This window comes from Pteropus vampyrus, unplaced genomic scaffold (genome assembly GCF_000151845.1).
Source record: "Pteropus vampyrus isolate Shadow unplaced genomic scaffold, Pvam_2.0 Scaffold44, whole genome shotgun sequence".
Taxonomy (NCBI): Eukaryota; Metazoa; Chordata; class Mammalia; order Chiroptera; family Pteropodidae; genus Pteropus; species Pteropus vampyrus.
In genome coordinates this window covers 492322-508089 of record NW_011888825.1, presented here as the reverse complement: position 1 = coordinate 508089, position 15768 = coordinate 492322, and the positions used below count along the sequence as shown (strand labels likewise).

Genomic DNA, 15768 nt, shown 5'->3' with positions numbered 1-15768 from the left:
ATATTTTAAGAAATATCACTATAATCTAATTTTATAGGTACAGAAACAGGCCCAGATGTTAAAAGAATTGCCTAAGATCAAGTTAGTTATCAGGGACAGTACCAGGACTTGAACTTAATTTAACTTTCTACTATATACTAAATGACTTCTAAGTCAATAGGACTCCAAGAGTTCTATTAAAGGTACTAATATGTGAAATTGATGGTTACATATGTACCTATAACAACTATACTACATAACTGGCAATGGTCAATTTAATTGTATCTGCAACACTTTTAAACTTACATGTTTTCTGACACAGAGGTCCACTTCTTACCATCTACCCTGGAGAAACACTCATCATATTTATGCATAAGGTGACATGTACAAAGATGTTTCTTACAACATTGTAATAGCAAAAACTTGGAAACACCCTAAATCTCCAACAGTAAGGAATAGCTAAGTAAACTATGTAGCAATTAAGAAAAATGGGTTACATCTACATAGTCAGATTCTTTACTATGTTGTTGAATGGAAAACAAGCTGCAAAGTAATCTATACATTATAATATTTAGTTAATTTGTGTTCAAAGAAGCAAAAACAATGTACAGATACATTTATACTTATATAAATGGCTTTAAAACTTCTGGACATACACATACAAAATTGGTAACTGTGGTTCCTTTTAGGAAAGAATAATCAAGGGAAATATTTATCTTTATTAATAATTCTGAATTTTTACAATGAGAAAGTATTCATTTACTATTTGTATAAACAAATTTAAGTAGCCTTATGATCACATTAACAAATTAAGCTAAATGGGACAAAATGTAGTATGATTTCTCTAAAGAAATCATTCCTCACTAATCTAGTTCTTTGAAGAGAAAAATATGTAAGCAAGATATAATCAATGGATTAATGTACTTAGACTTTTGAAAACATTAGTGAGGTTCTAGTTTAAAAAGTAATTAAAATATGAGAGGAAGGAAGGAAAGGCATATGTAATATGGAACCATTGATAAACATATATATATACATGTGAATATCCTTAAAATATTCCTGGAAGGAAACACAAGACACTGTAGTAGTTACCACTGGGAAGGGAAACTTATTTTTTCACTGCGCATTTTTTAAAGCAACTCGAAAATTTTTTAGTGACCAAGGTATTAGACGGGTGGAGAGAGGAGAGACTTTTTTTTTTTTTTTGAGATCAGACATAAATACTCAAAATAAGTTATTTAACAATATCTGGTAGTGATGATTATTATGGACTATAAAATTTGAGTGTTCAGAGAAGAGTGATCTTGGGGGGCAGGGGTAAAGGGGACCAGTGAAGAACTTTCATATGTAGTTGTATTTGAAGCAGGCCTCAAAAGATAACTAAGATTTATACAGCATAGAGGAAGAAGAATAGCAGTCTAGTTTGAATAGGAAAGTATTTAGCAAGTGGTATGTGGACCTCATCTAACTCCAGTGGTAAATTCATGAAAGAAAGTTATAGTAGGTGTTTGTACCTCTCTAAAGGATAAGAACTGTTAATATATCAAGTGAAGAGTTGAGGCCAGGACCTTAGAGGAACCTTGAAGAATGGAAGAGAGAGAAGAAAAGCCAAAGGAAAAAAATAGAAATTGTTAAGTGGTAGGTACACCAGATAGTGTCATTGTGGTAAAGCAAGAAAACAGTTCCAGAAGGAAGGTATGATCATTGATGCTAGATGCTCTATGGAGGTCAAGAAGAGTACCCAACTGATGGTTCCTAAAAAAGTTAAATATAGAGTTACTATGTGACCCAGTAATTTCAGTCCTAGGTATATATACCCAAGAGAATTAAAATATGTCCACACAAAAAACACGTATATGAATCTTCATAGGAGCATTATTCACAATAACCCCAAAGTGGAAACAACCCAGATATCCATCAACTGAGGAATGGATAAACAAAAATAGAATGTATCTATACAATGGAATATTATCCAGCTATAAAAGAAATGAAGTATTAATATACACTACAATGTGGATGAACCTTGAAATTATGCTAAGTGAAAGAAACTAGACACAAAAGGCCACATATTGTATGATTCTATTTATCTGAAAGGTCCAGAATAGATAAATTCGTAGAGATAGAAAAATAGGCCAGTGGTTGTCAGGGGTTGGGGGAAGAGAGGAATGGAGAAAGGGATTTCCTTTTTTGTTGATGAAAATGTTCTGGAATTAAGTATTAGTGATAGGTGTACAACCTTGTAAATACACTAGAAACTCCTGAATTGTACACTTTAAAATGGTGAATTTTATGGTGTATGAATTATATCTCAAATTTTTTTTTAAAAGACCACAAACTTAGAAAAGTATTGTATTTGGCAGCTAGTTTGGGTAAGGAAGTTACATAGTAATTAAAGATGAGAAGACATTAAAATGTTGCTTATGGAGGTTTTTAATTTTAAAATTTTATCTATTGAGAACTATTTCATATGTTCAATAGACTACATAACATATACCAACCACAAAGAATATTAAATGAACATATATATCATCTGGTTTAATAAATAAAACAGTAGTAAGATCTTTAAAGCCTCAGATGATCTTCTGTGTTCCACATCCCTCTCCTGCCCCACCCAGTCAGTATCCTGAATTTTGTGTTATCATTCCCTTTTTTTTGAGATTCCCTTCCCACATGTAACTTAAAAAAATGTCCAACCTACTTAAAAGTTGAAGGAGTACAATGAACATCTGTATATAAACTCTTTACCTAGATTTACTAATGATTAACCTTTTGCCACCTTGACAAAATAACATGAGCAAATGCTTATGATCTAATGTTAATTGCATAAAACAATATAAAATCATATATATAGTATAATTGCAACCATATAAGAAAATTTTAAAAGGAAGTGGTTAAAATGTTTATAGTGGTTTTTGCTGAGTGATAGGAATAAGAGTGATTTTTGTTTTGCATCTTTATGCTTCTCTACCTGGAATTTTCTGTGAAGAGCACTATTCTATAATGAAAAAGAAAACTAAGTTTAAAAAATTAATTTAAAAAATATATGGAGAGTAGAAATAGTATCATACTAACATTTGGTCATAAAGTTGGATAGTCCCAAAAAGATAGTTTAAAATAATATGGAAAATAAACCTGGAAATAGACCATATACCTGAGGGAATTAATTCTTTATCTCCAGGGTTGCTTTCAGATCCCTCATCTTGTGTGAAAAGGCTTTTGCAGTCTGGCAATATACCCCTCCACTTCTCTTCCTCACTGTCATCTGTTTCCCTTGTGGTCATTCCTCTCATTTGTTGAAGACTGACCTGGCTCAGTCTTGCCCTCGACTTCCTAACTGGAGACCTTTCTCTCCATTCCATGTCTGGCAAAAACCAAATATTTTTTCCCTTTTGACATTGCTTTGTAACAATTTCTTAATAGTTTTTCATTGACTGGTCGGCTAGAAATACCTTACTTTCCATCTATTGTCAAGCCCCAGTTTCAGTAGAATGGCCCTGACACCTTTCCTGGTTGATTAACTGTCTTTCAAGTTACAGATTTGTCAAGTAAATGCTAGTCCCAAGCTGGCTTTCCTCCTGCCCCTCTGCTTGCCTTTGGGCCCTTTCACTATCTAGCTTTCTGGACAAGGAGAGCCATTGTCATTGCAGACTAAATTTGATGTGATTAGTAAATTAAAATCAACTAATTTTTAAAAAATTCTATAGCCTAATTATTCTAACCTTCTAATATTATAATTGTGTAACTCCTCAAATGTATTCCAGAGCCAAATAATGAAGTTATCAACTCCCTCCATTAGAGACGGAGTTTGAGTCCAAGTTCTTTCACTTACTGACAGTGATGCCCGGGAAGCTACTTATCCCTCAAGTCTCAGTTCCCTCATATGTAAAACAGGGATATTAATGCCTACCTTACATGGTTGTAGGGAGGATGAAGTGAGCTAACTGACATAAAGCATTAGTTATAAGGCACTCAATAATGGTAGCTATCATTCTAAACAATCAAGTTTACTATTAGCCATTTCTCAACTCAGACAGATTCACTGAAGATGATTGCAAGGTGAGAAGATTCATGAATAGCACCTTAATCTGAAGAAGCAAAGTGCTGACTTTAGTTACTCTTGCACCCAGTAGTCAGCCCCATTTCCTTGCTTTCTCCTGCTTTATGTAAGCTAAACTCTGGTGTAATAAGAAACAAACCACATTTTACTGGACTCATATAATTCTCCTAATCCTGTTGTTAGGTCAGGATCCAAATGTTAGTCACAGATATCGTTTACTGATTTTCTAATCATGACAGATGTTACATGGATGCTGGATAATGCCAAATCTTGGGAAATCCCAAGAGAAGCATTCATTACTAAATAGTGGCCAGCACAAGGAAAGAGAAAGAAGACTAAAATTTTTGAGTGCCTATTCTAAGGCCCTTTTATACTGCTGGGCATTTTCCCTATCTTATTTTAATCTCAACAACACTGTAAGGTAGTTTCTTTTTTGGTGACCATGTCCTGGTTTATGCCTGTTGTCCTTAGCGAAATTATAGTTCTATTAACTATATTTTATGGTTAAAGAAATGGATTCTAGAGAGAAGAAAGTTTCTGTGCATGGTTACAAACCTAGAAAACTCCTCCCTTCTGTAGTTGGATTTCTCCTGTGAACATCGCATTCATACCTCATCCAACTACAGCCTTCTCTAACACACCATTTCGCTGTTTACTAAATCTATGGAAACTCAGGTCCTTATCTTACTTAACCTCTGCAGCATTTCACACTGTTACCACGACCTCCTCTCAAATACCCTCTCTCTGGTTTCCATGGCACCATTTTCCTGAGTCTCTCTCACCACTCTGGCCTTTCCTTCTGAGTCTCCTTTTTCTCCTCCCCTCCCTTAGATATTGTTCCTCCTAGGCCTTCCACTTAGATCACACTTTATTCTCAAGATGACTTTGGCAACAATTACTCTGCTGATTGTCACACCTATAAGTCTAGCCCAGAGCTCTCTTTCAGGATCTAGTCCCATATATCCAGTAAGATCTGGACATCTGTATTTGCATGCCCCAGTTACTTCATACAGCTACTTTGTACAGCTAACTAAAAATCCATCATCTTCCTCCCCAACCAGATTCCTCTTCCAACATTCTCTTTTTCCATCAGTGGACTTATCTTCTCAGTCACCCAGGCCAGAAACTTAGGTGTCATCCTTGACAGGTCCCTCTGCCCCAGACCCTCTCCCAGTAAATTATTGAGTTGTACAATTTTCTCTTAACCTCAGTTCATATTCTCTGATCCACACTGCTACTAACTTAGTTCCAGCTACCGTCATCTCTTTCCCGGACTGCTGCAATATAGCATCCGTCTCTGTCTCCACTTACTTCCCCTCCTCTTTTCCCCGCTCCAATCCATTCTCTCTTGACGATGCTGACAAGTTACCTTTTAAAACACAGATCTGATCATGCCGTTCTTGCTATAAAACCCTTGACCCTGAATTGTACACTTTAAAAGGGGGAATTTTATAGTATGTGAATTATATCTAAAAAAACTAACCTGGTTTACAAAGCCTTGCATGACCTGCTCTGGCCTTAAACTCTCTTATTGCCCACTCTCCCTGGGCCTCCCATCTCCTCTTAGCTCTACTGTGCTACACTTTGTTCTTCCAAGCTCTCCATACACTGTCTCACCTCTTAAATTGTGTGCTATTTATGCCATTTATTCTTTCTCCTTGCTTTCTTCCTCCTCTTCATTTGTCTACCTCCTCCTTGTCCTTCAGGTCTCAGCCTGAGATGATGCTTCAACAAAAAGTTTTTCCTGATCTCCCAGACTAGGTTTAGGTGTTCCTGAAGCATTTTATATTTAGCCCTTTTGTTAGCATTTATTACATTATAGTTGTTGATTTTATGAATATTGATTAACTGGCTCTGGGCTGAGCACTGGGCTAAGTGCTGGGTATTTGGTGGCAAATAAGAGACTTTGTCCCTGCTCTCCTGGAGTTTATAGTCTAAGAAGGTAGAAAGATGAATAATAAATAAGAAATTACACTAAATATTTTCATTGTAATTATGAGAAGGTGTGATAAAAAAATTGACATATCGAAGGGATCAGGGAAGAAGTCTCTAAGAAAATGACATTTAAGCAAAGACTTTAAGCAACAGGAGTTGGCCAAATGATGAGTGGAGGCTGGAATGTTCCAAGCAGAGGAACAGCTGGAATGTTCCATGTGAGAATGCCCTGACAGAAAAGAGCTTGGGGGAGTTTCAGAAACTTAAAGGCCATCATGGGAGACAAAGAAGAGCCTGGAAGAGCCAAATTATCAGGGCCTTGTCAATAGTATGGGTGTCCTACATCCTATTAAGAAGAGTAGAAAGCCTTGGAAGATTTTAAATAGGAGAACTTTAAAAGCTTCCCTTGGACACTGTGTTCAAGTGGAAGCAAGATGACAAATTAAGAGGCTCACAAACTTCTCTGAATCTCCCACTAAACTGTAAGCTTATTGAGAGCAGAAATTGTATCTTATTAGTGTGTCTAGAGTCCAGCACTGTGCCTGACATCGCAGATGCTCGGTATTGTATTAACGAATAAATGGATGGTGGGGCCAGGATTCCAACTTAGGTTTTCAAGAAAGGCTCTACTCAAGTATCAACACCCCAGCTCCCACTGAGACCCTTCAAAGACCACCTCTCCATCCAATCCCAAAACTAACTGGATATCCTTCCTTTTGTGTGGTTGATTGTATTTTCCAAAAAAATGGCCATAGTAATATCTCACATCCAACATGCTTCCTATTACAATCTAACTTTGCCATTCTTCCCACTGAGACATAAGATCTAGTTCCCTCCCTTTGGATGAGGCAAGGTCATAAAAGGTGATTCAGCTTCCTCCTGCTTCTCTTGGGATACTTAGTCTTGGAACCTAGCCACCATGCTATGAGGAAGCCCAAGCTACGCTCACATGGAGATGATGATAGCCAGCATCAACTTACCAGCATATGAATGAGCCATTTTGAAAATGAATCCTCCAGCTTCCAACAATTCACCCAGTTAATACTTTTTTGGAAAGGAAATGAGTTGTCCTAACTGAACCCTGCCCAAATATAGATTCATTAGCAAACTTAATGATGGTGTTTGTTTTAAGGCACTTAAGTCTTAAAATGGTTTTGTTAAGCAGCAGTAGGTACCTGGAACAATATCCTATGTTTATCAGGGAGGGAGGCCGGTGCAACTCAGTGGTTAAGTGACTATCTTAATTCAAAGCCCACTTCTGCTACTTACTAGATGTATGACCTTTGGCAAGTTACTTAACCTCCCTGTGCTTCAATTTCCTTCTTTTTCCATTGTAAATAAAAACAGTACTTAAGTTTATTATGAGGATTAAGTAATAATACAAGTAAAGGCAGATCTACACGTAAGACAGATCAATCTCTGTGATCATCTGAGGCAAGCCTCAGATTATTTGACCATTCCTCTCATGTGATTCTGGTTTTTTGTCTTTAGAGTACTTTTGGTATTTGTATATATGTATATGTATATCTATGTGTGTGTGTATATATACACATACAGATATAGTAGCTTTTAGTACTATCTGAAATGATCTTGTCTACTTGTTTATTGTTTATCCCACCAGAGTATAAGTCCCAATAAAATAAGAGCCTTGCCTATGTTATTCACTGCTGTATCCCCAGTACCTGGAACAGTGTCGGGCACAAAGTGCTTAATAAACTTTTTGTTAATGAATAGCACATTCATATTTCTTGTGGAAGACACCCCTAGTTCCTACCCAGTATCCATTCTCTCCTTCCACAGTAGTGGACCCTACTTTTGTTGTAGATTCAATGTAAAATACTAACCCAGACTCTGTTACAGCTAAATGTTGTTGTGTAATGCATTTCTTATCAATGAGATGTAGTCAGTCTACTAAGGATGTCTGGGAGATTTTTTGCTTTGATACAGGCACTGCCCTTTCTTCTTTTCCTCCACAATGCAGGCTAGAAGTAAAGTAGCCAAAAAGGTAATAAACATGAGGACAAAAACGAGCTACCCGAGACAGTGATGGACTATCTAGTGGAATCACTATACCACAAATACTCTATGTGAGGAGAAATTAAACCTTTGTAGTTAAGTCTCAGTAGTCAGCCTTTTGTTACTTGCAGCCAAATACATTCTCACCTGATACACTGTGGTGGAGTAATGTCATACCCCTCCAGGCTATTTATTAAAGGCAAGGGAATATTTTATTTTCCTTAATAGTCTATAAGATTGGAAGGATTTATCAGCACAAATGTTACTATCCGGATCTCTTCAGCTCTCTTCAAATGGTGAGAGTGGGCGAATAGCAAGGGACACCACATTATCTGAACCTGTTTGGCTCCTGAATTCAGACATTTCAGACATTATATGTACCATTCATTCCTGAAACAAACCTGTAATTATCAGCACTCTATGCCAGTCATTATATGGCTGTTTGGAACACAGAGATGATTAAGTCAGATGATTGAAGGTGGATGCCCAAGTTCCCCTAAACATTAAGCTTCTAAAGGGCAGGAACTGAGCTGCTCTGAGTAAGAGATTTAATTCTAGCAGTCCTACCATCTTGTTCCTCATCTCAGCTTTCTTTACCCCTTACCCCACTTTAGTGTTCTCACGTCACTTATTCATTCACCGGCTTTTTAAAGTATTCCCCAAGTGCCTAGAATACCCAGTACTTGGATTGCATATTTATTTGTATTTTGAATGCCTAATCTTTGACTTCCAAGATCATTCAGGTTTCAAATTCTGTTTGTTTTTTCTACATCTAAACCTCCATATGCTCCTGTTGGTCCATCAAAAAGCAGCTGTTTTCTCAGTATGAAACATCTATGTGGTTTACCTAAACTCAGCTGTGGAAGCTGGGCACATTAACCTTATCTTGATGTCATGACTAGTAGGCACTGTAATCATAAGCCCAAATGACAGATCCCCTCACTCAGCTCCAAGGTACATCCAGGTCAGAATTTGAGACAGTAGTAAAATGTTTCAGACTAATAAACTTTGCCCCAAGTGTTAAAGCTTTAGGAATTGCTACCATAGGAACACAGGTGTAACAGGTTAAGGTAGACAGTTGAGACAGGTGCCGGGAATCCTGGGACCACACTGTATTGTCACCTTCGATATTTTACTTTTGAGGGTTATTTTTTGTGTGTATACATGTGTGTGTGCACGTGTGTTTGTACTGTTAGGGGCAGACAGTTGGGCCAGTGAGACTCTGATGGAAATTATAGCACCTTTCTCCAAAATAATACACATCTGCCCATACACACACGATATTTAGAATCCATTTCTGGAGGTCCAGGTTAAGAATCCACCTGTGATTGAGGGTGGAAACTTTTTCAATATCATTACTTGGTCCTTTATTCGGTACTATTTTCATTTACCTTTCATGTGTGTATGTTTTATCTCAATTAGCAGGCAAGCTTCCTGCAAAGAATATATAAGTCTTTATTACCTTAGGTGATGTGAACATATAGGGACTAAGGCTTGTGGGAATTAGTTGCCGATTGAGTCCTTTGAAGCTGCTATGATTTACTGAGGACAGGCAGCTTTCAATATTCCATCACCATCTCTCCCTCCGAAACAAGAGATCACCACAAAAGGACTTGGACCTTACACTCATGTTCTATTTATTTTATAGGTTTTAGGCCAAGACATTATTTAACATATTCTTCATGCAAATATCCAGTCTTGGATATTTAGAAAACAAGGTTGTGCTTAGTAGAAAGCTTTCTACCCCTTTAAAAATCCATGGTCTTTATTCCTTCCGCAGCTCTGTGCCTCACTCCATACACACCCACACCTGCAATCAGATCCTCTACTTATCCTATCCCATGAATTTTATTTCTCAAACTACTTTACTGGAGTGTGCTTGTGGAAAAAATTAAAAACAGAAATTAATGTAATGCTAATAGGACAATGGCTATGTGGTTTTCCTTTTTTCTGATCCACCTATAAATTTTCAGCTGGCCACCTTAAATCAAACCTCTTTAGAACTTGAAAGTGTTTTCCCTCCTCCAGTCCCTTCTTACTGACTCTGCAGGCTATTACAGCCACCTGGTGGCTATATGGAGAAATGATAAGTAGATTGCCCCCAAATTTTCTAGTGAGAGGAAGAACCCCTTGGATCTATGGAGAAAGAGAAACCTGTGGATAGAGATTACAGCACAAGACATCCTATTTCTTGGTCCCACCTTGCCTCCCAGGACACAACATCCCAGCCGCTAGTTATAGACAGATGAATTCACTTAACATTTGAGTTAATCAATCAAAATTTATTGAGCAGTAACTGTGTGCCTAACACTGGGAATACAGCACAGAGAACAAAATGGGCATGATCTCCGCCCTCATGAGCTTACAATCTAGCAGCCAACCAGAAAATTACATCCATAATTTTAACATTACAATTTTTATATGTGTGCTGAAACATGCTTGGTGCTAAGAGATTTAACAGAAAATCTTGACCTACACTGAAAATCAGAAAAGGTCTCCCTAAGAAACATTTAGGATCAGGTAGGGGGCAAATGGAAGGAACTGCACTGCAAGCAGAAACAGCTCTGAGGCAAGAAGACATTTAATGAACTGAAAGCCAACCAGTGTGGCGAAAACATAGGGAACAACGAGGAGTAAGTGATGCAAGATGAGCTATACAAGGTAAGCAGAGGCTGATTTATGCAAGGTCTCTGAAGTTAGGGCTTTATTCCAAAAACAACTGGAATCCACTAAGAATCTGAACAAAGAAATTTAGATGTTTAGGTTTGTTTTTCAGAGCTCGCTCTTGACTGCTATGTGTGGAGGACAGAAGTGGAAATAGAAGTACTGGTTAGGAAGTTTCCACAGCACTCTACACAGACCTAATGATAGTTTGGAGAAAAGCTGGATTCCAGAGCTACTTGGCAGTTAGAATCTACTTGGAGTAACAATGTGTGAGAAGAGGGATGTGTTTCTGGCAACAGGTACTGAATGAAGGAGGAGACTCTGAAAGAGGGACAGGTTTGGACAGATCCCATAGGCACAAGCCCTAAGGCTGGCATAGGTCCACAGCAACAGCATAACATTGGTTCTCAAATAGCTGAGGGTTTAATTGAGCCAACAAGAAACACATGAAAAAATTGCAAAGCTGATTAAACAATTCAGATAATTCATGGACTGTTGCATTATATGAGACTGAATAGAAGCTCTCAAGTCTCACAGTGTGTTCAGATACTGCTGAAGCCAAGCCACCTTTGTTCATGCCTTTCACAGTCTGCCCTTCTGAAAACTCCTATGCAGCCCACCCAATCTCACAGGAGCCACCTTTCTTTGCTCTGGGCCCTGGTGGCCCCTGCCAGGAAGAAGCACTATGCTCTCCCTGCTTCTTTTTTGCCTGCTACTGTTAGGAAATTCACCTGTTATTCTCATTTTCCCCTGCTTAGGTTAAATGGGACCACATCTGGCCACTGCCCCACCATGGTTGTTCTCATTTGGTCACCAAGAGTTTTCTGACTGACTTAGCTCTTCTCTTTACATTACCCCTGTCAAGCCCCCTCTTGTAGAGTTGACATCTTGGAAAGTCAACCCTGTCTTCCACACCCTCCCTAAGAGGCACAGGCCCATCATGAATATACTGTGGCATTTGCCTCCTTTTTGCTCCCCCATCCAAAATGTCCCACTCTGAAGGCCCTTTCCCTACTCAGGTTTTTTCCTGGAATCAGTATATTCCCACCTCTTTGCCTCAAGAAAACCAGAAGAAAAATTTTGCTATGGGACTAACCAGGAAGTAGCCTCAATAACTATTACTTAGCCTTCCCTGCCTTCCCTCTGCCACTGCAGACTTTTGCTAACTCCCTTCCAAAGATAATAACTGCAGAAAAAATGGCTGACTGCACAGTAGTCCTATAGGTTCCCATTGCACAGTGAGCCTTGGACATTGGCATATTCTCTTTCCATGAAAAAACATGGACTTTGGAATTGGGCAGACTGTGTTTATATCCTGGTTACTAAGTGTGTCTTTTGCTATTAAATCTTGCTAAGCTTCAAAAGTTTTATCTGTAAAATAGTGGTAATGGCATCCATCTCATAGGGTAGTTATATTAAACAGGGTGTATAAGCACATAGCATAATGCCTAGCCTGAATTACCTGGTACCCATTCACTTCCTTTCTTCTCTTTGGATTTTAGCTGCCAAATACTATCCAGAAGGGAGATAAACCAGTTTTGTCTGGCCAGTGATAGACATTTCCTATTCTTGTCTTTGTAAACACCATCTTCCTGCAGCCATCCCATTTCCATCATTGCCAAAGTTCTCCCAACCCTCATCCTTGTGTAAGACTTCTCTTTCTCTTATCAAAAAGTTCTGCCTGAGCTCTATTTATCCTCTTCTATATCTCCCTAATCCAAGATACTTCGTCTTCTTGTATCATTTTAAAAATTTGGTTAACTTCTAGCATTCTCCCTAACTTTCTTAGAGTAAATTATAACGGACCTGGGGAATAAGACCTTTACACTTCAGAAGGACATGGTAAGCACACACCAGTCCCCAAAGTGGAATGGAGATGGTAGGTCCAGACAGCCTCTCCATCCTCTTCCCTACCTTTTTTCCTACAGGGCACAGAAACAGCCAAACTCAAAATAAGTCTTGGTCTACATGAGCATATATCTTCTTTCCTATAACTCTGTGAGGTCATCATTGAAGTATAGCAATATTGCAGGTATGTGGAGTGTGCCATCCATATTGAGATAGTCAAATTCTTCCTCCTCATACCGGATCCCATTCTCTTCCAGGGTATAGTCCATGTTCAGGTTCTTCCCTTCATATTTCCATGTGTAGCTGGCAGCATGTGCATTATAGGGGAGATAGCGGTGTAGGATTTCCCACATTGATTCCAGAGCCCCCACCTGGAGAAGATGAAAGCACCTCACCCCCAAAATTCTGGGTGGAACACACACCTCTCTCCCTCTCCCTCTCCCTCTCCCTCCCTCCCTCCCTCTCTCTCTCCAAGCAAAGGCCTGGAACCGAAAAGAGTATATGGCTGGGATCAGAGTGCCTCTCTTGGCAGATAACAGCTTCAGGCACTCTACAGTCCAAGAAATGAAGTTGGAGCTCCAGCATGCAATGAATGGCTCCAAAGTCCTACCTGTCTTTATGGCAGCCATTACTAACAGATGGCCTTAAAAGGTGAAGGTCACCACCCCATAACCTCATCCTACAACGTTGTAGCCTATTAAGAGTCCATTTGCCATTGCTATACAGAACAATAGCATGTAAGAGCTTACAAGAACCACCAGCACCAAGATGCATGAACTGGGGTTGTGAAAAAGTTTCTTGTACCCTGTGACTCAGCCACTCCTCGAATTCCTAACCCTGGAGATTTAGGTGGTCTGCTTTCTCGGTTGCCCCTAAAAGGGTAGGAAATGCAGCTCCCACCGGTTTTGGAGAGCTGATGGCCTAAACATAGACTTGGAGACTTGCTGGGATTCCCAGTTCTCTCTAACCTGCCCCCAGGCACCAGTTCTCACCTCCAATGTGTGCTCCTGCGATGTGAGCGTGTTAATGATACGGATGTTCCGGGTCTTGGCGGACAGCCGCCCCACCTCGTAATGCGACCCCTGCCACCAGGGTCTCCCGAAATCATTGGCCCAGTCGGAACGAGGCAGCTGAGGCGGAATGTGCAGAAAGCGGCCCCGGGGGGTGCGGTATCTCAGGCAACCGGTCAGCGGATCTATGTGCTTGCGGATCTTTAAAGCGGGAAGTGGGGGAGTGGTGGGAACAGTCACCATCTCGGGCTCTGGCTAGCCCACTGCTTTTCCTCCCATCCCCGCTTTCCAGTGCCCCTCCCCCAACACCAGGTTCCTGCAGAACTCACGTCTCTGGTCTTTGGATCAAACCAGTGGCTGATGTCCTGGCCCGCAACTTCCACGATGGGTTTCAGCAGCAGGTCTCCTGGGTAGGAGCAGCCGTCAACGCTAGCCACCCAAGAACCAAGCACTCCAAACACACACACTGATGCTGGCCTAAAGCGTGGCCCTTACCCTTGTACTCCTGTACCAACGGCGTTAGGTCGTACACGTATCCCAGATAAGACACCCAGAGATCTTCCGGCTGGTTGTGTTGGGCCACCTCAGCCGGCGTGAAATACCGACGCTGAAAATACTCAAAGTCTGGCCCGGCCACTAGGCCCCGGCGCCGCATGGTTCGTGCTCTGTTAGTCACCGGCTCCTTTAAGTGGCTTCTTCGCTGCTCAGCACGTATTCACTACAGCTTCCTTCCTCCCTCTTGTCCAGGAGCTAAGGCGAGCGCGTTTATCCGCTGACATGGAAACCATTGTCCTTTTCCAGCCACCGTCCTCTGAGATCAAAAGCTATGTGGGCATAGAAGGGCTTGGACTCATGGGAAACGTAGTCTGATTCCCCTTGTCAAGTAATTGAGTTGCGTCCTTAGGTGTTCTGGGGGGGAAAGCGAACACAGTTTTAATTCAGAGTAGTCTGGACTACAGCAGATATTTTGGACAGACTTTCCCGAAGTTTTGCGATTATGAAAAAAGATATTCTTGCTAAATTCCAGGGTTCTTAGAGGATATTTAAAAACCTAGAGAGGTAAAATTTCTCGCGATATCTTAAGACATCTCGTGTAATAGGCCTAAGTAAACCACGGAGCTTGAGTAGAAGACCGCGAGATCTCTACAGTTGCCAAGGAGAAAGAGGAAGAGAGGTGATCTCGCGAAAGAAAAAGGTCAGGAGCGCTCGCGAGATCTCAGACCACCGGATCCGAAAGGTTCTTAAGAAGTTGAAGGGCCTGGAGACGGCCCCGGGGCAAATGGCCGGAGCTGGACCGACCATGCTGCTACGAGAGGAGAATGGCTGTTGCAGTCGGCGTCAAAGCAGCTCCAGCGCTGGGGTTAGCGCGGCCTCGGGTTCCGAGATTGAGGGGCAGTCGGGAGCAGGATGGGGGGATGAAGGGGGAACTGCGGCTCCCGGCAGCCTTTGGGATTCGTGTGAGCGCCCCGCGGGTTGTCGGGAGCTGTGGTTTCATGGGCTGGCAGCAGCTGGGGAGGTGCGGTCTGAGCGCGTGTCCCGCCCGGCGCAGGACTCAGACGGGGAGCGCGAGGACTCGCCGGCTGCGCGTGCCCGGCAGCAGCTGGAGGCGCTGCTCAACAAGACTATGCGCATTCGCATGACAGATGGACGGACACTGGTCGGCTGCTTCCTCTGCACCGACCGCGACTGCAATGTTATCCTGGGCTCAGCGCAGGAGTTCCTCAAGCCGTCGGGTCAGTGCCCTGGGAATGCGGCAGAGCCTCACGCAAGGCTTTTCCCCTTCAGTGCCTGGCTGCACCCCTTATTTTCTGGGGCTAGAAGTCTTTGCTCAGATGGGGCGGGACCGACGCTGGCCAGCCTCCTTGATGCTCTGACTCTTCTTTCCAGATTCCTTCTCTGCTGGGGAACCCCGTGTGCTGGGCTTGGCCATGGTACCTGGACACCACATCGTTTCTATTGAGGTGCAAAGAGAGAGCCTGGCTGGGCCTCCCTATCTCTGACTACTATCTCGCACGCCTTTCAGACTTAATTAAACGTGTAACCGAAGTGGCCTGTGTGTGTGTAGATGGGTTGCTCGGGCAGGGATCACACACCCCATCCCTAGAGGAGAGGTTTATATGAAGTCAGAAGTAGTCCTCCCTTCTTCCACAACCTGGAGGTCCAGAGGTGCCAAAAGTTCCCTCAGGTTGGGGGTGGGGATGGGGAACAGGCTGAGATTTTGACTAACAAGCCCCAGGGTGGATCCCTCCATCCTCCCTC

General features: G+C 41.4%; 2 protein-coding genes across 3 annotated transcripts; one reads left to right on the top strand and one right to left on the bottom strand.

Moving 5' to 3' along the window:
* Positions 1–10248: 10248 nt before the first annotated feature.
* On the bottom strand, positions 10249–14539 carry LOC105291233 (cytochrome b5 domain-containing protein 1). Of its 2 annotated transcripts, none has more exons than XM_011358883.2 (4): positions 14005–14539; positions 13839–13915; positions 13492–13710; positions 10249–12870 (listed from the first exon to the last, which is right to left on the bottom strand). In XM_011358883.2, the coding sequence occupies exons 1-4, from the start codon at positions 14162–14164 to the stop codon at positions 12640–12642; spliced, it is 687 nt and encodes a 228-aa protein (XP_011357185.1). In that variant the 5' UTR covers positions 14165–14539; the 3' UTR covers positions 10249–12639. The 2 variants fall into 2 exon arrangements, with proteins under 2 accessions (XP_011357185.1, XP_023385677.1); XM_023529909.1 differs by having other exon boundaries at positions 10249–12802.
* A 113-nt stretch (positions 14540–14652) lies between these two features.
* NAA38 (N(alpha)-acetyltransferase 38, NatC auxiliary subunit) lies at positions 14653–15555 on the top strand. Its single transcript, XM_011358884.2, has 3 exons — positions 14653–14869; positions 15059–15242; positions 15397–15555. Exons 1-3 carry the CDS (start codon positions 14789–14791, stop codon positions 15507–15509), a joined length of 378 nt encoding a protein of 125 aa, XP_011357186.1. The 5' UTR covers positions 14653–14788; the 3' UTR covers positions 15510–15555.
* The last annotated feature ends 213 nt before the right edge of the window (positions 15556–15768 follow it).

Excerpts from the sequence above, each read along its gene's own strand:
- LOC105291233 (XM_011358883.2), bottom strand. The coding sequence starts at position 14,164 with ATGCGGCGCCGGGGCCTAGTGGCCGGGCCAGACTTTGAGTATTTTCAG. Across the intron at positions 13,916-14,004 it reads GTTGGTACAGGAGTACAAGG|GAGACCTGCTGCTGAAACCC; the intron begins GTAAGGGCCACG and ends GCTCCTACCCAG. Across the intron at positions 12,871-13,491 it reads CGCAGGAGCACACATTGGAG|GTGGGGGCTCTGGAATCAAT; the intron begins GTGAGAACTGGT and ends CATCTTCTCCAG.
- NAA38 (XM_011358884.2), top strand. The coding sequence starts at position 14,789 with ATGGCCGGAGCTGGACCGACCATGCTGCTACGAGAGGAGAATGGCTGT. Across the intron at positions 14,870-15,058 it reads AAAGCAGCTCCAGCGCTGGG|GACTCAGACGGGGAGCGCGA; the intron begins GTTAGCGCGGCC and ends CGCCCGGCGCAG. Across the intron at positions 15,243-15,396 it reads GGAGTTCCTCAAGCCGTCGG|ATTCCTTCTCTGCTGGGGAA; the intron begins GTCAGTGCCCTG and ends TCTTCTTTCCAG.